The 26318-nt window shown below is 40.7% G+C and overlaps 1 protein-coding gene across 1 annotated transcript; it reads left to right on the forward strand.

Moving 5' to 3' along the window:
* Positions 1-2856: 2856 nt before the first annotated feature.
* lamb3 (laminin subunit beta 3) lies at positions 2857-26176 on the forward strand. Its single transcript, XM_076097079.1, has 22 exons — positions 2857-2911; positions 5334-5488; positions 11560-11674; positions 12684-12757; positions 12920-13111; positions 15150-15213; positions 15289-15479; positions 16160-16280; positions 16771-16959; positions 17086-17241; positions 19242-19435; positions 19581-19677; positions 20643-21018; positions 21181-21341; positions 22923-23134; positions 23424-23630; positions 23754-23898; positions 24228-24435; positions 24776-24917; positions 25024-25200; positions 25569-25731; positions 26037-26176. The coding sequence occupies exons 1-22, from the start codon at positions 2887-2889 to the stop codon at positions 26174-26176; spliced, it is 3504 nt and encodes a 1167-aa protein (XP_075953194.1). The 5' UTR covers positions 2857-2886.
* The last annotated feature ends 142 nt before the right edge of the window (positions 26177-26318 follow it).

Raw genomic sequence — 26318 nt, forward strand, 5'->3', positions numbered from 1 at the left:
GTTTAACGACATTAAGCCAAGCCTCTCAGTTTTGCCTGAACACAGCTCATTATAGTGTTAGCCCAAAAGGTTCCATAACCTTTTATCCATAGTATCAAAGTTCCCAGCTGACATTATTTCTGCCTCAGAGAAGTAAAACTAAGTCATTGATTCATGCTTTTCAGATTATGTTTAAAGGACTACTACAAACAATGGCACATGATGGACACTAGAAAAGGTCTCTATTCAGTCATGGGGGAAGATTATATCAAAAAACTAAAAAAAAGAAACAGGAATGAACACATAATGTTCCTCAGTTGTTTGTTGTCAGTTGTCTCCCTAGGTGACATGGGAGTCCATGTGAATCTTCAACATTAAGATTCACCAAATTAGGGGAAAATTTGTGTAAACCCAGTCCCCCTGCATCCTTTCTGCTGCTGCTGCTGTGACCTGTGGTCAGAGTGGAACCACACAGAACAGCACACAGAGCATGTTGCTGACTAACATGGAGCAGCACAGGAAGTGCAGAGACGTGACGGCACCACGAAGAGCAGACAGTAGGTGATTACATGACCTTCACATTTTTATTAAAACACAAACAGGAAGGTGTTATTGTTTGATCGTTATTAAAATAATTCAAAATTAAGACAAACCTGCCAGTTTCTGTTCTGAACTGGCAATGAAAATGAACTTTTAAACTTAAACTTTTCAGTCCTTTCTAGACCGAGCCTTTTAGTTTAGTGGGCCAATCAAATATCTTCTAATCTATAATAGACTATTTTCATTGCAGATTGACACAGATGTAAGTAATAACAGATATTTCACCTCTCAGAGCCCTGCTTCTGTGGATGCTGGTCACAGGGATGACTTACTGGCACACCTAAATTAAATGGATCCATCATTGTAATCATCAGTATTACTCACACTTGTGTGTGGGACAAATCAAAGTAGTGACTAGATCTAACTTCTTTGGGGATTTTTTACGTTTACAGATACATGTTCAAGCACACAAAAGGTATTATGTGATTGTGTTTAGACCAGCTTCTTTTTCCCACTGTCTTAGGTGCTTCTTGCTTATCTGCTCTGCATTGATGTTTATCACCTTATGATACCAATAACTTCCATAAAGCAGCCGCTGCTCCATTTCACTGTAACCAAGGGGCCAGTGCTGACGGAGAGGAAACACCAAGCTGTTACCAAGAAATAAATCACAGCTACAACTACTATCCCCAGTGATTGAAGGCGTGACAGTACTTGTCTGAAACTGTATGTGCACAGTAGCCTCTGAGCGTGTTTGTGTAAGTTGAGTCAGAAGACACACCCTGTACTTGGACTTAGTCAGTATGTCTGAGGAGAACGGAGAAAAACATACATGCGTGTACAGCTGGCCCCTGGGGCTACTGTTTCTGTAGACACAGGAGATGATCAGCGGCGCTCCAGCACACAACACAGTTACCACACAGCCTGGTAAAGCCTACAGGGCATGAATTGTGTCTGGGGAGGGAGGAGTGGCCTTCTCTGTGTGACCGTGTCCCTCCCCCCCCCCCCCCCCTCCGAGACTTGTAATGTTTTCTGAATGGAAAAGACCACGAACCAGTGTCTTAATAGTTTAATGATATACATTTTTGTAAAAGACAAATAAGTAAATTCTTACAGATCAATACTTCGACATCATATCTTTGACATGGTTTGACTTTGTCGAGACATGCTAGTTCAAAATTCTGGCATTTAAGGAATTTCACTCTCAACAAACATCCACACAGCCGGATCACGTTCTGTAGTAAGCCTACACATTGGCACTAACACACACTACAAATATTGACCGTTTTGGCAGTAAGTACACAATAAATTAATGTACTTTGATATTCTGTATGAATGATACAAGGTGTGTGGTGCTTGGCATCACATTCTATCAGCCCATCCCCCCATTTCCATTGTGCATTGCATCGTGGGACAACAGCCTCCATCAACCCCACTCTCTTAAACTGAGCAATTTGTATTTCTGATTTATGAGTACTTCATTTTGTCAGTTTCAGTGTGCATCAACAGCACACTCAAAAATCAACTTCTTTTGGTGTGCATACTTTCAACTCTACTGCTTTGAGTATAGGCTACTTCATTTATTTTGAACACGCTAGCAATATGTAGCTACTTGGACATAACGGTGTCCTTTGAGCTAAACACTAACATTAGCACGCTAAAATGTTTACCATGTTCACCATCTTAGTTCACTGCGTTAGCATGCTAACATTGGCAAATTAGCAGTTGACAAGAAGTACAACTGGAGCTGATGGGAATGTCATTAGTTCTGCAGGTATTTGGTCACAAACCAAAGTATTGGACATATTCACATTTTGACCTGGTGATGGTGTTGCATGAAAAGTCAGAGAATCACCAAAGTTATTATCCTCTGGGACCCTGAAAGATTGTATAAAGGCATTTTTTCAGTCTGCACATAAACAAGAAGGAATTTGATGGGTTTTTAAAATTAGTTCTACAAGTATGAAATCATTTCAGCTCAGCTTTATGTTCTTAGTGTTTTATTACACCTTGTTTGTAGCTCCTTGGTGTCTTTGTGTTGACTATGTCTCTCTGTCTGCCTGCCTGCGTGTCTGTGTGTGTCTGTGTGTGTGTGTGTTGATTCATGGGGAGAAGGGAGTGGAGGGGAAGGGTGTGACTCTGACACACACTGTATCATACCGTCCAGGTGAGGCAGGGTTTATAAAGCAGCAGCTTGGCAGCAACGCGCAGTTTAATACAGCAAATAACAGAGCTGATAGAATACAGACTGCCAGGTGAGTCTCACATCAGGAAATACAGACTGATTGTATTTGGTTGTTTCTGCTTGCTGCTATTTTCTTTCTTTTTTGTCATCTGTTCCAGACTGTTTCATAGGAGGGACGCAACATGAGAATACTTTTACTTCTAGCTGGTAAGATTTTGTTCTGTTATTTCCTTTTGCTTTAATATTTGAACTTTCTCTCAAGTGTCCCCGTTCTGTTTCAAGTTTTCCTGAAACTTTCACCTTAAACTTTCCACACCAGATGTTTACATTCATAGGGTTTCAACAGCATGCAGGTTTTTCATCCGGCGAAACACTGCAGCAGCCGATTACACTGATCTCTCCAATTCTTTCAAGCAAAGAGGAGGAAATAAGCATATAACTATAAATACTATATAATATATATAGTTTACAGCTTGTTAATATTAGTCTTCAATTCACATATTAAATGCAAAGTTCTAGACACTACTCTAAACCTTAAGAAAGCGTCCTTTTTTGGAACTGTGGATTTTTCCCATGCTTCCTTTTTAGGCTTTTTCTTTTGGAGTCAGGCTATGGTGAGTATGGGATAGAAGGTCGGGTTTATGCAGAGGATTAAAAACATATTTATGCTCAGGTTAAGTTTAGAGATGGTTTGGTAAAAATGTGATGTGATTAAGGTGAGCGTGATGTATCTATATGGTTTCATTTTATAATCAAGTTAATTTGGACAATAGTCACTGTCATGTCTCTGTTTTTTTAATCTTTTGTGAAAAAGTGTTGCGATCTGGCAGGAGTGGGTTTGGTTATTAGTAAGTATAAAAATTAAATTATTGATATTAGTAAAATTGTTAATATCAATAGGATTATTAACATAGATTAATAATAACATATAGAAGAAAGAAAATAAGAAACACGCTGATCACAAGCGATCTCAAGTAAGCGGCTATTGTCTGGGCAGAGATATCATAGTGTGTTTTTTGTCTTGTTTGTTTGTTTAAGTTTAACGTTACTGTTACCGTGTTAGTGTGTATTTTTTAGACCGCCGAGTCTCGTTTAGTGCTGAGTAACATAACTGTTTTGCTTGTTGCCGCTATGATAGTGTTGTTTCACACTGCTGAGCCTTGTTGTGTTTAAATCCGCCACAGCGAGTAAAGTTGGTAAACTGTACTTAATTAGTTAAAGGTCCAGTGCTGCGGCTGCTGAGGTTGAGTTCTCCAGTAGGGCTCCTGTGTGGTAAAGTTAGTTATTGTAGGCTACTTTACTGCTGCGGTGAGGATCTACTTTACTTTGAGTGCTTTACTCTTCTTTTCCTACTAACCCACACACACGTACATACACGCACACACACACACACATACGCCGTTACACTCATTTATACACACATTGTTTGTTAAATGCTGCCTCCATTGTGAGTCTCATTCCCCCTTTAATTAATCGCGGCGGATTGTGAAATCTTGCGTTACGTCCGCCATCTTGCTCTCTCCTTCTCTTTCTCTCCCCCTCCTACATACACACACACACACACACACTCCTCGCCACATGCTTATTTGTTGCTTTTAGGTAGTATGCTTGTAATTGTAGATGTTTTGTTGATTTATAGTATTATCGATTTTTGATCAGTATTGGTAAGATAAATAAACTCTGTTATAGTTTTAAAGAACAGTTTTCTGTTATTATTTTGTGCATATGTGTTGTAGTAACAGCTGGTTGTTGTAGTCAGTGCTCACATTCAACCCTTCACTGTTCACTCTATAAATGTGGAATAGTACTTTAACTATTGACATTTTGAGTGAACACCACTTTGAGACTTAATCCACAGTTTGGTTATTGGTCCCTGATCCCAGGTCATAATCCTATTGATATTAATAATTTTATTAATCATTTTAAATTTCTCTTAAGGTTTCCATGGTGTTGGCTCACTGGTCTCATGCGATTATTAACAACTACTTTCAATTCAATTCAATTTTATTTTGTATAGCCCAAAATCACAAATCACAATTTTGCCTCAGAGGGCTTTACAATCTGTACACATACAACATCCTCTGTCCCAGGACCCTCATATCAGAACAGGAAAAACTCCCCCAAAAAACCTTAACGGGGAGAAAAGAGGAAGAGACCTTAGGGAGAGCAACAGAGGAGGAATCCTCTATCAGGATAGACAGAAGTGTGATAGATGTCTTGTGTACAGAATGAACAACATAACAGAGTTACTTTAACATCTGGAGCTATCCTAAAGTATAAATAGTTAATAAAGCAACATGTTTAATCCAGATTACACAACATTTCAATTGTGTTTCTGGTGTGTTTTAGGTTTACATAAACAATCTTTACAAAACAAGAAAATATTTTCTTTCCAGAGAATAAGTGTCATGAATACAAATTTTGTGTTAATCTCACATCATTATGCTTGCACTGTGGTTCAAGTGTTGTGTGCTGGAAAAATTTGAGTTGAACTTCCCTTTTCTTAAAGGATTGGTTTTGGACTGTTAAACTGGGATATTCATGTTTTTGAAGACTGATATTGGTCTTATACGTGTTTACAACACATTGTAACGTTTCATGTCTTGTTGTGCTGCCTTCCTCCTGACAGCCATAGCTGCAGTATCACAGGCCCAGACTGACTGCTCTCGGGGGGCTTGTTACCCACCCAGCAATGACCTGCTGTTGGGCAGAGCTCATCAGCTCCATGCCTCCTCAACCTGCGGCCTCACAGGCTCTGAGGTCTACTGCACCCCGTACCAACAGGTAGGAGCACAGTCCTGTGTTTAAACCACATTTCATCTCCGCGGATCAAAGGAGTCTTGTGTTGCACTTTTGCACTAAATTAGTATCAATCTCTAAAATGCCACTGTTATCAAGTCTTACTATGAAGTATTATAAGCTGGTTAGAATATTGATCGAAAATATTGGTTATTGGCTTTATAAAAGCCCGTGCCAGTGTTAGGGTTTGAACAAAGAGAAAGACCGGCCCTCCCCATGTGCTGTGTCGTCCTTCGGCAAGGCAAGGCCAAAAAGACAGCTGGTGCAGGTTATAATCAAATCAAAAGATATTTAATAACTACAGAAGCTAAACTGTTGCAAACTGAACACACTATTAATATTAGCTACACACTCGTCTTAACTTTGTTTAGACTACCAAATTAACATCACATACTAGTGTTCGTATTCAGTTTGTAACTGTCTTCCCGTACCTTCTTGATTAACCTCAAATTTAAGGAGAATGCACTTTTCCAGCTTCAGGTTACTTTGCGGTCTCTGCCTGTGCCCGGATGAGGCCTTCAGGGTCCACGCGGGCCGTAGGTACTTTCGGCTAAGGTTCCTATAGTCTACCTAAACAGATTTTTATTAAAACGGCTCTGCTCACCTTTTGTTTGTGTACACTCCGAAAGTATGCGCGGTTCCACGTCCCTGTTAGCCGTCTCAGAGTTCATCAAGGCCCTTCGTGGTTTGCCAAATTTTGTTAGGGCCGAACTTTTGAACACAGAGAGAAATCGCCCCCCTCCCTGCAGCCATGTGCTCGCAATCGCCTCCAAAACACAACAGCAGGTTTAAGTCATAATCAAATGGATTTATTATCCATACAAACATAAAAACAGTCACAAACCGAATCACACTATTAATAACAAAACAAACATATATACTGTATATAATGAAAGTGAGGCCCCATCCGGGCCACACGACAGACAGTTGTGTCTGCCCCATGGTCAGGAGGAGGTCTGAGGATCTCCTGCAATTCCAAGATCCTTTGTCCCTCCAAAGTTACATCTCTCAGCTCATCGATTGGCTGAAGTCCAACAAGCCCCTCCTTGGCTCTTGACCTATTGACACCTCTAACACCTCACGCAGCCACTTTCGCCCATCCCCTGCTCTCAGCACATTCCTTAAACCCCTTCTCTTACAGACACTGTATGAAATGACCACTCCTTGGTTTAAGACCTTTACAAGTAAATATATTGTATCACATAATATCCATAATTAGGAGCGCTTTAAAACTTAAATTCCTCACACCAGTCAAACCAGAGCATATGCACGGCCACTGTGTTCTCTCTGGCCACGCATGGGTCTCTACGTGAGGTTTGCTCTGTCGGGAGGCGAGCAGTGCAGGGGTCATGGTGAGCAGACAGACAGGATGAAAGCTGTGGTGTTTTTTTTTGCCAGACTGCCCACGGTCCATTTGTGAAAGAGTCTCATTTCAGTGCCAGAGTATCATGTTGCAACTGTACTCTTTGACCGACCGTCTGAATAAGCACTTATCAGCCCATCTGCTGGCTCAGCACAAACAGCTCATTACTGAATTCAAACGCTGATTTTGTAATAAGAGCGACAACCAGTGAGCAAGAGTCAAGCTTGCTATGTTGCAATTTTAAATTTTTGCTCAGATGGAGAAAAGCAGGGCAATTGTGAGATAAAATCCTTTGTTTACAATACAGGAAGTTTTTCTTTAGTAAAGATATAATGCTAAAGTTTGATGTTTAAATGTGATATTGTGTATAAAGAGATGTTCTGAAAGACATTTTATAGGTGCAGTATTTTAGATTTGTAGTAGTGCAACTATAATAAGAATAGTGGAGGATAAAGTACAATATTTCCTCAGAAATGCAGTGGAGGAAGTCACTTAGTGACTAAGTAAAAGTTACCTCAACGTTCAGTGATTTTCATTCTGATCTTCACTAATCTAAACCTAAAAAGACAGCGAAGCACAGAAAGACTAATGTTTGTGTTGGTGTTCCGTAACCTTCATACCTTTCAGAGTATGTGTTGAATCTGCCTCAGGGAATGGATAGCTGTGTTAGGCGTGAACTCTCTCATTGATCAACATTCCCTTTTTTTTTTTTTAATACCTGAGCCGCACCTCGTCCAGACTGGGAGGGGCAAGAACCCTCAGCTGTATCTCAGATCTGACCTAAACACATGCATGCATGACTGCCTCTAAAGGCTAACAATGATGAAGATCACTGCCATCATAGAAAACCAGTCAGATCCTGTTGTCTATGCGTCACCACGGCTGCAAGTACCAGATTTTGTAATGAATAATGTGTAATAACGATTTGGTGTGGTGGGACATCATCTCTGATGAGACTGACTCATCAGGTCTCCCATTTATGTGATGATAGAGTTTAGTATGTTCAGCAGCAAAAATGAACTGCAGTCAACGAGCCGCTGTGGACGACATGCATTCTGCTGAGCTCTGAAGCCCCCGCTACTGCACAGAGCGCTATCGCTTCTTTATAAAGTGCTGCAGGGATGACGTATTTTTGTAGGCCAACCTGGAAGTAAGCATCTCACTTGTTCACTCAACAAAAAGACAATGTTTTTTTTGGTTTACTGCAGAAAACTCTACATTTTACACCACGGTCACATTTTCTAGTGAAGACTTTTAGCCACGTGTTAGCGACTGCCTTTTTTAAGACACGTAAAAGCTTCTAAATTCATCAGAGGGATATTTACTGATGTATTATATTTCACAGAACAAAACGTTAAAATCTCTTCAGCAAGACCTTATTTCAGACATCTAAAAACACATTGACTTCAAGTCGAGGGAACAAAGTTTCCTCAGCTTATTTTAAATGAAAGTTTGTTATACTATATACCATAACTATCCTGGCAGTTCAGGTGTTTTTGACATCAAGCGTGAAACACATACAAACTAAATATTCTTTATGCTATTGATGTCAGATACTGATAATATGACCATGCACCTTTACCTGTAACCGACATAAATGATGTCATCCCAGTTGTCTTTTCATTAGGGTTGGGTACCGAAAAGCGGTGCCAATATGGCACCGGTTCCTATACGTCCGGTATCTACCGGACCGAAACGCAACGCAGATTTCGGTGCTTCTTTTCGGTGCCTGAGCCGATTGAAATACTTTTTTGACACTACTCTGATGACTCCGTCCTGACAGCAGGTCACGATAGCCTCGGTCCTCCGCTCCTCACTCATAGTATTATTACAACGAGGTACTTAGCGCTGCCGCTCATAAGCACAGCATCCACAGGCACGCGAAAGCTTCTTCTTCTTCTTCTTTGAGGTGTAGTGGCGATTGGCAAATGACGAATTGGCGCATTACCGCTACCAACTGGTAAAATAAAATAAGTCATGAGACGTGTCGTATTTTGCCAGAGAAATGCAAAATAATTGCTGAAGTTTGAAGCTGAAGTGTGTTTACAAAGTGTGTGTGTGTTTTGTATTTATTTATATTTATTTAAGTATACTGTAAACTGTTAACAGTTAATATATTGTTCATAGTTTGAAGTTAAAAAGTTTGAAGCTGTAGTTTGAAGCCAAGTGTTTTGTATTTATTTATATTTATAGTATACTTTAAACAGTTAATATATTGTTCAATTTGAAGAAAAAAGTATCGGTTAGGCACCGGTATCGTTTTAAAAGTATCGTTTTAGCACCGGTATCGGAAAAAACCCAAACGATACCCATCCCTACTTTTCATACAGTAGTTAACATGAAGTAGTGCCGTTACTAATGTAAATGGATATGCAAAATGTAACCTTGGTGCCAGTACAGACACAGATTTAGTTAAACTCATCATATAATCATGTCCGCTGTAGACTTTAAACCATAACTAACAACCAATCATCTGGCAGCGAGTGTGTGTTGGCACACTACGGAGCCAAAATACACAAATCCTGTGAAAAAAACAACAACAAGTTGACACACTTTTAACCGAGTTAAGAAGAACCTCCCTGTCATGTTTAAGCGGGGTATCTCAGGCGAAGACGTGTTAAACATGAATTGGGTACATCTGAGTCTTTGAGAGGGTGAAGTCCTTATAACCTGAGATTAGATAAGGTTCTTATCTAATCGCTGTAGACTTTAAACCATAACCAATCTCTTATCGTTTGCAACGATAAGAGATTCACACATTTTAAATTGAATGCATTTAAGTTGAAGGGAGCTAGTGACGTCACTGAATGGTGCCCATCCAGAGAATGACAGTTATTATATAATGTAACTGGGGTACATTGAGGCTGCTATGTGTAGGTAATGGGGGGATAATGTTTATTTGACTGACATGTTGGTGAAGAGACAAGGTGATGATAACTCAAAGAAAAAGTTTCTTTTTTGAACCATTTATTCAGAGCAAAGTGTGTTCGACTCATGTCAGCAGCATTCTGCTACACGTTGATGTAAAAAGAAGACAATCACTCCTTACACTCTATCATTTTAGGAAATGCTTTTGCTTCCCATCAATTTGATATCAGTTTGCTAATTGTGCATCCGGTTAGTTTAGCCTAGCTAAAAGGGAAAAATGATAGCTGGTTTTACCCAAAGGAGGAAAAAAACGGCTTTCATATTTGCATGTACTATGTAAGGGATAATCCATTAAAGGCAAACAATAACACACAACATAAAGGTGAATTGATTAATTGATGATTCCGTTAATTCTCATAAATTTTGTCATATTTGGAAGCACTGCTTGTTTAATGTTATTTTTGTCATACCTCCTAAAAAGTAGGAGAAGCTACCAGCTGAAATCTGACACCTCCAGGTTATCAGATCATGATCTGATGGCTTGATGGCTTTAAAGCAATAAAATGGAAGGCTTTCATGATGTAAATGAGACGTTCTCATTTACATCATCAAAGCCTTCCATTTTATCACTTTAAAGCCATCAATAGTACCACAGAATTCCTCAGTCCCGTGTAATGATTTTCATTTTAAAAAGTTAAACTTTACTTTAATTGTCACATACATACATACATACATACAGTTTTACCTCTGCATTTAACTCATAAGCATAAGGAGCAGTGCAGCCCGGGGAACAACTTGTGGTTCAGTGTCTCTCTCAAGGACACTTGGGCTGAGCTTTTGCAGTGTTATATAGTCTTTTAGCCAAGACCTGATCTCTGCCTTGTCCTCAGTGGAAAACAAATCTGAGCAACTTTTATCGTAAATTTGTTTCCTTATGCGGGGGAGTGAGTCGAGACACGTAGCTGGAGTGGAAAACATTAGTGAGGCCTTCATGTTGTTACAATCAGCAAACCAGAGGGAACTTTTCCCTACAGGGAGAGCAGCCATGTCCAGAGTACCCAGAACGGAGGAGGGGCTACTGGATATTGACTGGAGAAAGCTGTCAGTGATGAGAGCACTCTGTCGGGAATTATTCATGTACATACCTTCCCAAACATACTGGGTGTCTTCATAAACAGCACTTGGCTCATTAGAGCGGGAAAATATTATCTGCACTCTTTTATTTTATCAAATACATTGACGAAGTTTGTGTGTTTGTACATGCACAGCTGCTTTGACTGACTCAGGGTAGACAATACATCACCTAAAGCATTCTTTTGGATGAATTCTGATGATTATTTCTTTAAAGCTGTGTTAGACGTCTACAATTGTTAATTAATTGTGTTGGTGCAAAGAGTCTGTTTGTATTTCACAATTAATTAGTTTTCCCTGTGTTCAAAAGTCAAGTTCCACAGGTGTCACGAAATTTCATGTGTACAAAACGGGCAGCACTTCCTGTTCCTTCCTTAACTGAAACTAGGGCAAAGTTTCCATGTTGTTGACCAGCGGAATCAAAGCGTTCTTTAGCACAATGTAAAGCTGCCAGTTATCTGAGGCTCATTGATTTTCTGTGTGACCTGCTCAGTGACACAGCTTATCAAACTGGCACAGCAGGGAAGAAAAGAGACTAGATTTGAAAGTTGGTCTTTGGTCCTTCGATCAGCTTCAGGACAAACAGCAGTGACACGCACAGTGACACATTTACTCACATGCACACACCACATGCTACAATGTAACTCTGCAGGAAAGACCATTGTTACTAATTTGTTTGCTTTTTGTTCCTTAGAGTAGGATGAAGTGTTGTCCATGTGACTCCAGGAACCCAAACAGTCAGCTGGCCCACACTGTGCGGGACGCCCTGTCCACCTCTGGACCAGATAGATGGTGGCAGTCCAGGAAAGGTGGGCAAAGAATGAAAGAAAGAGAATGCTTTTCTATTGGCAGGAGTGAAATGATATATTTCAAAGTATACCTTGTTTTATAGATATGGATTTAGTTATCAGAGCCCTTTCCATTTTTGTCTTCGTATATTCTGAGCTGTCCTCATCAGAGGACCCTGCTCACTCTAAACTGGGCTGAAGTGTCCTCTTGCAGCTATTCATCTGGGGCCAACACTGTTTGGTGGGAGGTAGAGGTACTGCCAAATGGTTTAATTAAAGTAATATGAAGTAAATTTAATTTCACCCAGTGAAACAGAATATTTCAGCAGTGTAGTAAGAATTGGGATTTAAATCAAATCCTTTGCATTCGATTGGACCAAGAAAAAGTGTGCGGGTTTAGAATGTAGCTACAGACGACTTTGGCTCAACATACACCTCTGTTGTTTCTAAAAGTTACAGATTGATTGATGGATGTCATGATATTATTGGTTGAAGTTGGTTGGTCCTAGATATAAAGATACAAGGAAATGTGCCTATATTGTTAATCGGTGCACAATATGACGATGTGATGTCATCTAAAAGAGTTTAAAGAGTATATTTTTGGGGGTAATTTACAAAGCTAGTTATTTTGATATCTAAATGTGCGCAAGAATTCATATAAATACATTAAAAACTGTTAATTCAAACAAAGCATAATTTCAAAGACCTCTTAGGTTTGCATATCACCACTCATCATCAGGTAGAGACAAACCCTCAGATGTCTAAATGGATTTGTTTTTGAAAAAGTGATGTTGGAGACAACCCTGCTCCTCTAAATCATGTGGTGAGGAAATATGACCCTGAATACATTCAATCTCGATTCATAATGTAAGGCAGTGATGGGCGAGGGTATAAGCAGAATATTTATTGCGGTCATTACAGATAGCCAGACAGCTTTGTAGGAAACAAAACAACATAAAATGAATGTGAAAAATAATCTCATTTCAATTCATCTGTCATGTGAATGCCGTTCTGCTTGTTTGTCCTGTAGAGGTGAACCCAGTCTCTCTCCAGTTGGACATGGACAACCTGTTCCAGCTTGACAACCTGGTGCTCAGCTTCAAGGTAGGACACAGTCTGCAATCACTGCTGGATCACATGAACAGCCACAGTCTGGTCACTTCTATCATTTCTGTTTTGATGCATCTACTTTTTTAAAAATCATTATTTTACAGTTGATGAAGCACATCTCAGTACAAACAGAGCATTTGTGTTTTCACTGTGCAGGGTCCTCGTCCCAGTGCCTTTGTCATAGAGAGGACACTGGATAACGGCCGGTCGTGGCAGCCCGCCCTCTACTTGGCTACTGACTGTCAAAGAACTTTTCCTGGCATCTCCACAACAACACCGCTAACCCTGGATGACACATACTGCTACACACTGCCCCCTACTGGAGCAGACCCCTACCAAGATCACATAGTAAGCACTATCTGCTGTCAGAAAACAACTGCTTTACCTTTTTTCAGTCAATGATTATTGTTTGAAACGTTTATGAAGTAATATCTACATGACCAACACTATCACTGCTTCACTGCTAATACTGTTAAAATTGTGTTAAAATTAGTGCTGGGCAAGTTAACGTGTTATTATCGCGTTAACGCATTCATTAATTAACGCCGACGATTGTATTCTTGCGCATTAACACAGTTTCATTTTTTTATTATTAAGCCGATATTTTTAACACAAAAACCGGGCAGCGAGCGGTGAACAGCTGTATTTGTGTGGCGTCACTTCCTTCTGATGCCGCTCTCCCCCCACCGGGTGACACGCCCGGTCTGGAACCCCCCTTCACTCCGTCACCGTCGGTCCCTCCTGTCTCTCTCTCACACACACACGCACGCGTGATCGTCTCATTACAGGATCAAACGTGACAATATCAAAATACATATTGTCGTGTTTTTAAATACGACAATATTTTAAAACACGACGTGAGAAGAAACTGCTCTTAACTGCAACTCTTTATTAGCATAACTTCCTCATGCAGGTTAATGCCACTGTACAAACTACATGTTCTCTTGCTTCACCTACATTCCCCTGGGTCCTAGTCCCTCCAGGTACAGCTTCTTATCACCCTCTATGTACCAAATAATGTAACAAATACCACACATATTACGGTAATCAGCATTGCCTATGTGTCTGACCAAAATACTCAAAAAAGCAAAAAGGAAATGATTCATTTAAATTATTTTTTTTGAGTTTTTAAAGTGTTTTGTTTGTAATATGTATAATAACCATATCATTTAGTTATCGCTACTGAGAATTTAACAAACATAAAAACATGACGTAGATAGGTTTGCAGTTTTCAAGGTGTATATTTCAAATTGCATCTCTTACATACATGAAGATAAAGTTGTGAACACCGGCTGAATATCTATTATCAGAATCATTATATTGTAGATACATTTATTTAGCTGAATTTCAGGAGCAGGACCACGCCTCAGCCACTCGCCCACTTCCGGCCACACTCCTACAAATACCTTCCCACTCTAAGCCTCAGCTGGCTCGTGCTTTCTGCATCCCACCCTCCCTCCCTCTTGTTAAACCATTCCACCCAAGGTTATCTCACCCCATAGTCATCATCCTCCTATCCCACATGGAGACCGGGGGATCTGCAAGGCCCGGGAGCCGCAGTGGATCCTCAGCTAAGCCTCCCCCAAACCGCTACGGGCTAAATCTCCATCAACCATTCCTCAACACTCCAAATAATCTACGAAGGTTTGCCCTCGGCTGAGGCGGGGTCGTAAACTAGTGAAACTGTATTATAACTGCTACTGTGTAAAGGGAATACTGCTGTTAAAAATAACCTTATTTGTTTAAAGTGTTTGCAAACCAAATGTTATTGCACTTTTGTTCATATAGCAGTACTAAAAGTGCGCAATACACTACTTTTGAATTCATTATTAAACTTTGCGCATAACAATCGCGATTAAAAATTGTAATCGTTGCCCAGCACTAGTTAAAATGAGTCTTTTTTTGCTGCTTGTGGGCATACATTTAATTTTAAGCTACACTGTCCTCTAAAAAACTATCTAATTATTTTAAGTAATAATCAATACAACAATTAATCTTTTCTTTTCAACTATAGTTTTGTCATCAAATCTTTTGTTGGATACTTTAGATGTCATTTTGACCTAATATATACTGAATAATTTGCATATCTTTTTTTCTAAAACCTGGGTTTTATTTTTTTCAGTTTTGTAATTTAAAAAGTATAAATGCTCTATATTTAATTCACGATGAACATAATGTATCACTTTGAAGACAGACATAATGTACAGATAACACACACACAACACATAACACACATGACAGTTTGAACCTCTGAGTGAGAATGCATCAACAAAGAGGTTTGGGGAAATAAAAGATTGCAGTGCTATGCAGGTAAGAGCAAAACATTCTGTGGTGGAGAAAACTGATTTATATACAGTATAACATTGTGTACATTTTTCCTCTCCAGATCCAATTCAGTCCTCTGCGTCAGTATGCTTATGTCCCAGCTACCAAAAGCCAAAAAATAGAGGGTAAGTCTCTGTCCATCATAAATGACTTCATCCGGTTAAAGGTAGGCCGCTGACTGACAACTGTCTCATCCACAGATGCGTCTGCGTTAACGGGGCTGAGGGTGAGGTTCACCGAACTGGGAGATGTGCCACGTCCTCCAGGCAGAGCTCTCAGTAGGTTTTACGCCCTGAAGGAGATGAGGGTAATGGGCAGATGTATGTGCCACGGACACGCCAACCGATGCCTGCCCGACACCAACAACAACCTGCCATCAGACAGCATACAGGTATGTGTGCAGGTGTTGGGGGGGGCAGTTGTGGAGTAGTTGATAGACAGATGTTTTGCTTTATACAGCTAGTTGTTTCATGCTGCTTCCAGTTTATATCCTAAACTAGGCGTAACCCATCCTGGACCTACAGCGTACTCTGTATTGGACTCAGATATGAGACAGTTATTGGTCTTAGTATTGGAGTCTTGTTGCAAGCAAAAGGACTTTCCAAAATGTCAGTTGCCAGTTGGTACAATGATGGATCTAGGCAAAACTGTCCACAAATCTATTTGTCTATCTATTTATCTATTATCTATACTGGTCTACCAGGACATTATTGATCTTCATGCATGCTCAAATTCAGAATCGAAGAAAATAAATTCAGCAGAGAACTCTTCAATAGGGTTGCATGAGAGAGGCAGTACATATATAGAAATGCCGGTTAGTTTCATTGGCTCTAGGCGTGCATGTGAGTGTGAATGGTTGTCTGTCTCTATGTGTCAGCCCTGTGATGAAACTTCACCTCTAACCCAATATCATATTGAAACATGTTTGTTTGCCGTTTGAACCAAATTTCCTTCCAAACCTCACTTGAAAATGCTTGCTGGGATAGCTCGGTGATGTGATACCAGCGTGTGAATCAGCTGACCTTTGATCAAACATCTCTTTATGAGCCTCTGTTCTGTGTGTCTGTGCAGGTTCACCCTCAGTGTGACTGCCAGCACAACACAGTAGGTGTGAACTGTGAGCGCTGTGCTGACCTCTTCGTGGATCTGCCCTGGAGACCTGCGGAGGAGGGCAACACCCATACCTGCAAACGTAAGACTTCACCCACACCCGTTAAAGATCTCTCTAAACAACGGTGATCAGCATTATGTCATGGTACTCCACAGACTGTAGAAAAAACATGGAGGTAGCATCTGTCAGACAAAATATCTAATGCCACTCCAATTTTCCCCATCGTCAAAATAAATAATATAAGTGGTCTATTATATATGGTCTGGCAACACTTACTTTTTTTATAAGACACCTGTGCACACACATACAATGAAATTGAGTAGTCAAATGTTAAAAAAATGCAGATATCCCTGACTGTTTTGGAGCCTCCATTGTGGCAGAGATTCACAATAGACACGTTTCCCAAATTTACCAACAATATTGGCAATCTGATTTATTAGTAAAAAATATATAGTGAAAGCAATGTTTGATTGTTTTTTATATGTAAAATGTCCTTGGGATAATTGAAAGAAAGTCACTTTAAGTCAAATGTGTGAATTGATTTAAATCATGACCCATGCCCCCTCCTCAGGCTGTGAGTGTAACAACCACGCCCAGCACTGCCGTTTTGACCAGGCGGTGTATGAGGCCAGTGGGCGGATGAGTGGAGGTGTGTGTGAGGGCTGCATGGACCACACCACAGGGCCAAAGTGTGACAAGTGTGCCCCGGGCTACCAGCCAAACCCCCGCAGCCAAATGGGCCGCCCCGACGCCTGCATACGTAAGTGGTTCATCTGAAGTTGGGTCCATTAAAAATCTAACTGTGGCATGCAAGGTGGAACTTCAAAAAAGTGCAAAGTATTTTGATGTAGATACAATCTTTGATGGATGTTTGTGTTGGTGCCAGGCTGTGTCTGCAGCACTGAGGGGACGGTGAATGGGGGCCGGTGTGACGATAGCACAGGCTCCTGTCTGTGTAAAGTGAATGTTGAAGGTCCCCGCTGTGACCGCTGTAAGAGAGGCTACTACGACCTGAGCCCCTCCAACCCTCTGGGCTGCTCCAGTGAGTCATCTAACACCTTCATCACATCTCACTTTGGAAGACCAAAGATTTCAGTTTTTGCTGATCAAGCTAAACTATTACATCTTAGCTTGATCAGGGAAATGTGTTCCCCACATGCTCCTAGATGTTAAATACATACACCAGTACCTCGGGGCATGTAGGTCACTGATCCTTCTATGGTGAAAGTGAACTGAGCAAAATTTCATATTAAAGTTGATCTTTATGTGCTTTTGAAGATTTGGTTTTGACGTTTGTAAAGGAACAGTGTGTAGAATTTAGGGGCTTTATTGGCAAAAATGTTATCTCTGTCTTCTTTATGGTATAATCACCTGCAAATAAGAATCGCTGTGTTAAACATGCAGAGCAGGTCTTCTTCACAGAGTCCACTACATTGCTTCCAGGTGGCAATTTCCAGGTTTTAAAAGTGAAGCCAATGCTTCATGTGTTAAAGCTGCATTCTCTCTAATTGTCCATCAGGGGGCGACTCTTCTAGTTGTATAGAAGTCGATGAGAAAATGACTCTACTTCTCACTTGATTTATCACCTCGGTAAACTTTGTGAACATGAGTTTATGGGTCCGTGCATGAAGTATAATTCATTTGCCATTATTCACGTTGTATAATGAACAATAGTGACTTCTATGCGGTGGAAAGTCATGATGTTAGCACTCTATACACAGCCCAGAGGATGAATTATACTTTGTGTACGGACCTTTTATGGCAGCGGTATTCAATTCAAATTCAACGAGGTCCAGTTAGAGAGAATTTCCTCATGTTTAACTTGTGCTATGATTTAGTTTCATATATATTGAAGTAGCCAGCAGTTGTATTAACGTCTGTACGTAGTCAACAACTGACTGTGAAATCAAATAAAGAGAGTTAAATTGTATAATATCTATAATATTTATTGTCAGTTTTCAAATTGAACTGGAGGAATTTTAAATAATACATAATCTGATAATAAATCAATGTTCTTCTCTCACTTCAAGTAAAATAAGGGCTGTATTTAAGTACTTCATTTTAGAAAAATGTATTTCACTGAATTGCCCTGCAGCTTTAAATTCAGTTCATTCAGGGTGAAGTGATGTCAACCAAGAAAACATATTATATTTTTCTCATCTTCTAAAAAGAAAAATTAGTGAGCATGGACTTTCTCTGTGGTTATTAAACCACTTGTTTCAGCTCTATTCCTCTCTGTTAACATCATTGTTGGACAGTGAATTCATGTGTTAGGATTCTGATCATATTGGGCTCTTATGATTGTTTTTTTGTTATGCAGATACACACACATATATGTGTCTTCTACTCCCCCTAAAGATGTGTCAGTGTCAAAAGATTTGTGCATTGTCTCTTTAGTGGCGCTTCACATTGCTGCTTTTAATAATCCTCATGTTCTCTGAACATATGAGACATACTGGTGTCCGTGGGATGATTTACAATGCATGTAACTGGTCGGTGTGATTCCTGGACCACTGAACGAGTGCCGTAAAGGCTAGAAAAGCTGCGCCGGTTAAAACAGAAGCGATCCGTCAAAATTGAATAATTCTCAATTATCTATTGGTTGTAGGTCCAGGGTCCAGATACATTGGGTCCGGATCCGGATCCACCTATTAGTGACCCCTGGTTTATGGTCTCAATCTCTAGTTTCAAGTCTTCTTCAATACAGCATGATGTTCATTCAGTAAATTATGGTCCAGTCAGAGTCAAATAGACCATAAAGCAGGGTATGCTTTAGGGCGGGGCTACCTTGTGATTGACAGGTTGTTACCACAGCATTGTCCAGTCTGGGAGTTGTCAGTTTGTGAAAGTTAATTGTAATTGCTTTGGTCGCCCTACACACTGGCCCTTTAATTCCAAAAATTCAAGTAATTCAATGTGAGACCTTTCTGTGTCTCTGTACTGGACCGTTCTCTAAACTACCACTGTTACTAACATAGTTATGCATACTTGTGTCTGTGTCCGGTTCGTCTTCCTAACTCTGATGTTACCCCTGCTGCCCAGAGTGCTCCTGTTCTCCAGACGGGTCCCTGTCAAATATTTGTGACCCAATTACCGGCCAGTGTCCCTGTCGCTCCCACTTCCACGGCGTGAACTGTGAAGTGTGTTCAAAAGGCTACTGGAAACCATCCTTGTCAGGACGCTGCCAACCCTGCGGCTGTGACCCCACCAGGTCATACAGTGATACCTGTGACCAGGTATGACCTCGACCCAGAAAGCGTGCTGGAATATTTTACTCAAGGACAAGTCAAATTTCTTCCAATAGATTATTAAAATGATGAAAAATAGAATGAGGCAAAAACGTACTTAGATGAAAGTAAACTGTTACTTCCATGTTTCCAGGTGACAGGTCAGTGTCAGTGCAGACCAGGCTTTGGAGGCCTGACATGTACCGAGTGTCCAGAGAACGCATACGGAGACCCTCTCATAGGCTGCCGATGTGAGTCAGCTCTCTCTGATTACTCCGTTTATTGTTGGATTGGTGGGATGCAATACCTGTACCTCCACTGGAGGTCGTAGTTTAGTTTGCTGTCTCAGACATGCTAAAGCAAAGTTGACCTTGTGTCGTTTTTATCATGTGGTTTATGAATTTGGTAAGTACAATTGAACCTGGTTTGTAAATACCGCAGATTCACACACAAATCCCAGTTTAGCACAGTCTATTGACATCTCATTAAACCTGTTTGAACCAGTTGCATTCACAGGATAATCCTTAATACCTCTATTATGACATGACCCCAGTCTGCTGCATTGTGATTTCATTCAACTCTAAAGTGGGCCTCTTTATAAGTACTGTAATTGGGTAATTGGACATTCATTTCAGCGATAAATGAAAAAATAAACATAAAATGTCATCACTAAGATTACAGTTTTTTTTTAAAGTATAATACTTGTTGTGGTCAGTGTCTTGTGCTTGCTGCTTGTTATTATAAAATTTAACAATTTTGATACAACTTTGTGTGTATGGAGGTAGAGCAGTCACATTATCATATTTTCACTATATTGTGGCCAAAAGAAGTCACGATAACGATATAGTCATGATACCTATAGAAAATGTTAAGTTTTCAGTCAAATTCATCTTTAACTTTGTTAATTGTCCTTTTTCTCCCTTTTTAAGTAAATTAATTAGACTCAAAATACAAGTGTATGGAGGTGGAGAGAGAGAGAGAGTCTGTAATTAGTACAGCTGAAGATTGGCAGGAAAGGGACAGAGAGAAAGAGAAAGAGGGGGGAGTGCATGCAGCAAATTCTAAAAGTGACCTATAGGATGGACAACAAATGTGTAAAAAAAACGTTGTATCAGTCATACGTTGATCCATAGTTAGCAGGTTAATGTTACAAATGTCTCTTGGCCCTATAGTTTAGATTTATTTTCTCCTCATCTTCTTGTCTCTTCCTCCACAGCGTGCCGCTGTGATGCTGAAGGAACACTTCCAGAAGTTTGTGACAAGCAGACGGGAGCCTGTTTGTGTCAGCCCGGAGTCACTGGAACTCGCTGTGACTCCTGCAATCGAGGACACTGTGACTCCTTCCCTGGCTGCGAGACATGTCCCTCCTGCTTCTTCACCCTGGACGCCCAAAGACAGAACCTCAGCTTCGCTCTGGAGAGACTGTCCGTCAGATTACCTTCTCGTCCTGTAGGTGATGGGGATCTTGGGAACTTCGGACCTCGCATCCGCGTCCTGGAGACCAGCCTGACCCTGATCCAGAACTCCATCTCCCTTCCACCCAGTGCTGCTATACAGATCAATGATGCTCTGTCCCAACTGGACAAGCTGAGGTGAGGGGCTGAAATTGAAAACACTAATTATCCTCATAAGCCTCCCATCATTGTCGTTGAAATGTTTTCTGATATTCATGAATATTATTGTCTTATTGTCTTCTTGGATGAAAACTAGCTAATTTAGGGTTTTTTCTCTCAATGATGCCTAATTGAACGCAGGGACCAGGTGGACAAGATTAACAATGACCTTTCACCCCTGGAGAAAGTTCCTGGTCTGGACTCAGAGCTGGACAGACTGCAGGCTCTGCTAGACCGCCTTACTCTGGACTACAAAGCCAAGAATGATGCAAAAGACAACTCTGTCAGTCAAAACAATTCAGGTCAGAGAGAAAAACACACCAATCACTGCTACACACTGACTTTTAGTGATGGATCATTGATTGCAACTGTTACTTTGGTGCATCACCTTCAAGTAGCGTCACCTTCAAGTAGCTCTAAATTTTAAGTCTTATTAGAAATATATATACATTTCTAATAAGACAAAATATGGTGCAAGCACACATTAGAGACCCACTGACATCTTTAGGGGGAGACAGCGGGTCCACAGTAGAAGACACATTGAAGTGGTGTAAATCGTTTGAAAGAAGTGAACCTGATGATTCATTTTAGATGCTTCACAGCAGTGTGTGTAAAATTGTTATGTCATAAATCTGTAATTAATATTGTGTTTCTATTCAAATGTTGATAGTTGTGATAGTCAGACAAAATACACAGTTGCAAGGATCACAAGAGAATAAAGTGAAGTACAAAAATCCAAAAGTTTACAGAGAGCTTGACTCACAAAAGACAAAACAGGCAGTCAGCGGAATAGTCACGCTGCATACAAAAAGGAATATACAAAAAACCTTAAAGAACTCACTAAGAATAAGGAAAAACAATGAAGCAAGCTCCAATCAAAATCCAGAAACAGGCTGAGGTAAATCACTAGGAACAAACAAACGCTGGAGCGCTAGTCTTATGCAACAAACTGAGAATATCTGGCAAATGGGAAGTGAACAGCTAGGGGTCTAAGTACTGGGAGGTCTGATGAGTTAATGGAACACAGGTGAGCAACAAAACTGGTGGAAAACTAAACAATGGCACGAAATAAAGCAATCTAGGAAACACGAGCAAATTAATACAAAATAAAACAGGAAGTGAAATTAACAAGAGTCCATACAAGTCGTCACAATAGAGTGTAAAAGGTCTGAGAACATTATGATGGAAGTATGATGGCATACCTAGCTCAATTATGTCTCATACATTTTGGGGCTTATACCATTTGTTACACAGATTTGGTGCAAAATTTTACACTTTTGACCACTTACAAATTGATAAGAAATTACCACATTAAAACATCAAGAGCTCATCAAGAGCACCATTGAGAAAATCCAAGCTGTGATTTGGTATAAAAAACTTTTGAAATTTGGAGATTTCTGCAAGAGGGGCATTTTTTGGCAAGCACTTCTCAGAAACCTCCTTATTGTCAACATAGTTGATGGGAACAGCGTTCATCCTCTGAATGCCCCAGGTTTCAAGTTTGTAGTTATAAAGTTTCATGAGGCTGTGATTATCCAACAGGTCGGTTTATACAGAATAAAATCATCACACATGAATACAAATGAGCTCATTCGATCCACAAGAGTCTCAGGTTTTCAGTAAAATCTAATTTATGCAGTTCCAAGACCGTTTAAGGACCCCAGTATGCAGAAATATTCAAATACACCATTTTTAAATTGGGCATTAATAACACATTTATTCTGCATGCAAATAACTGCATGTTTTTTGCCCCAGAGTGCATGTGATTATCATAAAGTGGAAATGTCTGTAAATGACAGATCTTCGCTATGTTTCTCAAAGAGACCTTCTGAAATGGTGTCATTATAAAATATACTCATGTTGAGTTTTTCTGTCTCATTCAGGATCGTTATCTGCCATCAAGAACGCCTACGATGAGTCCACAGATGCAGCTAAGAAAGTGGATGCCAGCGGAAAGCCGCTGAAGGAGTCAGCTGATATTAGAGAAGATACTATGGACCTCCAAAACAAAGTACAGCCAGGCAACACCAGAGACCTGGACAAACTGAACCAGAGCATGGCCTCCCGACCCAATCTCACTCCTGTTGCCAAACAGGTAACTGCCAGGCCTCAGTTCTCCGACCTGATGCTGCAACTGCAACATATCATTTATCAGGGAGATAGATTATAGTGTCTTATGTGGCAGGATGAGAACTACAGCTTTGAAATGTGTTTCAGACACAAACATCTCCTGGATGTAATTTGTTGGGATAGGTTCATATTTAGATACAATTGCAAATGATTGAGAACTGTATCAACCCCCGATATCTAATGATTATTTTGTTAAATGGGACCCTAGCTTGTGTATGTCCACTTTAAATATCCATCTGTGACTTTTTCTCCAGGTCTGTGGCAGTGTTCGCTTAGAGCCCTGCACCCCTCTGCAGTGTGCGGGCGGAGATCTGTGTCCACCGGACGGAAGCCCACCTTGTGAGAAGGGTGAGGTGTGTGTGGGCGCCCTGCCTCTGAGCAAGAGGGCTGACGCTGATGCCAAGGATGTGAAAGACCGACTGGACAAGCTCACAGGGAAGATCACAGATGCTGTGGAGAAGGTACACACACGCTGTGATCTCTTTTGACTCCTGTTTTTGATGCTTTCAGAACAGTACAGGTTATTCTCAAACTGTAAAAACAAAATAGAGATTCTGAAGCTTTAATTTAACAATTCCTTACAGCTCCAGCAAACACAGGAGACAACCAACCAGGTGAGACAGTCTACAGAGAAGCTGTCCAATAAGATGAAGCAGGCCAGAGACGAGCTAGAAGACGACTTGAAAGAGACGCGTGACGTTGTGAAGGAGCTCAAAGATTTCCTGTCAGGTAAAGATGGTGCTCTGCTGAGGGGACTGATAAATGAAAGGAAGGTTCACTTTGTTCCAGTAAAAATGGCTGATTTTAAATGGATTCATGAGAATCTTATCTTTGTATTATGTCTTTTCCTTTTACTGTGTTGTCTTGTCCTTGTTTGACCTGCCAAGGGACTGCAGATGCAAATTAGCTTAAGCTACAATCTGGTACAGTGCATCGAATGGTGACATTTATGTTTAAACTGTACATGGTCCCTTTTAAATAAAGAAAAAAGAAAAAAAGTGACGCCATGGTTGTTCCTTTGCCATTTGGCCTCCAACTTTTCCTGTTTCTGTCCGCAGACCCGTCCTCCAACCTGACCCACATCCAGGAGGTGAGCGACTGGATTCTGAAAGCCAAACTGCCTCTCAGCCTGGCAGCTCTGAAGAGGAAGCTGGAGGAGCTGAAGAATCTGGCGGCAAGTCTACCAGATAGCACATCTGTGTTGAAGGAGGCCGAGCCGCAGCTGGACACAGCCAGGAAACAGCTGCAGGAGGCCCAAGACGCGAGGTGGGCCTTCACACTCCAGGACCGGTTTTCTGTCACTGATGCTTTATGCTGTTTGTCTCAGATAATTATCAGCTGAATAGTAAAATAATTCTGGGCATTACAGATATATCTAAATTTTTCAGTACACTCACTCATTTTTTATAATAGACTTTATAATATGATATTTTTCTAGACATTTATTATCAGGAATAGACTTTCAGTTTATGTTTTTTTTGGAGGTGTATGGTGCGCTCCGTCAGCCTTTCTCTCCTCTTGACGATGACAAATCTGTTATGTCTCGTAGTGATGATAAAGGTCCAAATGATGTTAAAGATGTTCTTCTCTGGCTGCACATCCACAGGGATACAGCACTGGGAGTAAAAGCTGATGTGAACGGGTTGCTGGCAGGCTTCAACTCAGTGGAGGGCTCCCTCTCTGACCTGGAGGACAAATTGCAGAACAGCATGGATCTCATAGACAACTTGAACAACAACCTGACTGAGGTAGGAAGCATGGATACATCAGGCGATGGAAAACACAGTGGTCCATTCCTCCATATTTAAGCTGCTTGCCAAGCATTACTGAGCTGTCGTGGTTCTCCTCATGCAGGCCAAAAACCAGCTGAGCCCAGCTGAGAAGGCTCTGGATGATGCATCAAAACTGATAAAGCCAATGGAGCCTAAGCTGGACGAGCTCAAAGACCTGCTGCAGGATGGAGGCCTGTTGGCCCAGGATGCTCAGGATAATGCAGACAATGCTGATGATGAAGCAGCTGCTGCAAATAAGGTGGGAGACCTGCTGTACTAGTTTGAAATATGAACATTTACTTTAACAAGGAGCCAATTTAGATTGATTATAGCTATTGGTATTCTTCAGTGTCTTATACTGCAATGTAAAGTTACAAGAACTAGTAAATTAATACAAATATACAATAAAGATTTAAATAGCTGAACGTTTAAGTGGTGAATTATGTTTATGATTGACTATAAAGGACAGTAAGTCATGTCCATTTTGCAGCGCATTTCAATTGCAAATATCTGCAAGTAACTGAAAGTGTCCTGGAAAACGATTTGTTCAAACATCTCAACTCATCTCAACTCTATTGAAGTTGCTTGATGGAGGCAGAGATTTAAAATGTGTGTGTGTGTTTGTAGGACCTGTTGTCTTTGGAGAAGCAACTGGATCGTCTTAAAGACGAGGCTCCAGCCAGTGGGTCAGGTGGAGGGGCGGCGCCGTTGGGGGATCGACTGGCAAAGCTGCAGAAGGATGCTGGAGCTCTGGCCAACACCACTGACAACATGATGAAGGCTCTGGAAGGTAATAGAGCAAAACCACAATAGATGAATTCCATTGACCGTCTAATGAGAAAGCTTCATAAATAAGTCTTCTTGTTAGGAGCACTAAAAGGAGGCAGAGGAAACTGATTTCTTCACAAATTATCTGAGTCATGTAATACTGTCAGGATATAGTGTCAGTCTGAGCAAATATGATTTTAAAAAGTAATTTTTATTTAGCACAGAGGAGGTGACCTTTGTGACATCAGCTGGAGCTATAGTCATGTGACAGGATGATCGGTGTCTTTATTAAATAACAGCTCACTCCATTATCTGATCTTTTCCCAGGTAAAGCAGATTCCCTCCGGGGGCTGAAGGACGAGTTTGAAACGAAGTCTGCAATGCTAAAAGGACTTGAGGATGAGCTTAGAGGATATTTGAAAACACTTCGAAGCAAAGCCAACGACCTCAGCACCTGTCAAGGTTGAAAGTCCCCGAGCCGCTGTCTCCGAGCAGAGCAGCGTCTACTATTGCTGTCACTGCAACACTTCATACCAGTCTCCCACACCATTCACTCCTTCTACTGGAAGAAAAACTCTACTCACTTTACTAAAGAGGGAATTCTGTCCT

The sequence above is a fragment of the Anarhichas minor genome, unplaced genomic scaffold (genome assembly GCF_050575085.1).
Source record: "Anarhichas minor isolate MPS153535 unplaced genomic scaffold, ASM5057508v1 ptg000023l, whole genome shotgun sequence".
Lineage (NCBI taxonomy): Eukaryota > Metazoa > Chordata > Actinopteri > Perciformes > Anarhichadidae > Anarhichas > Anarhichas minor.

Bases quoted from the DNA above. Each gene is read 5' to 3' on its own strand.
- lamb3 (XM_076097079.1), top strand. From the start codon at position 2,887: ATGAGAATACTTTTACTTCTAGCTG. The intron at 15,214-15,288 runs GTAAGTCTCTGT...TCTCATCCACAG, and splicing joins CAAAAGCCAAAAAATAGAGG to ATGCGTCTGCGTTAACGGGG. The intron at 24,918-25,023 runs GTAGGAAGCATG...CTCCTCATGCAG, and splicing joins TGAACAACAACCTGACTGAG to GCCAAAAACCAGCTGAGCCC.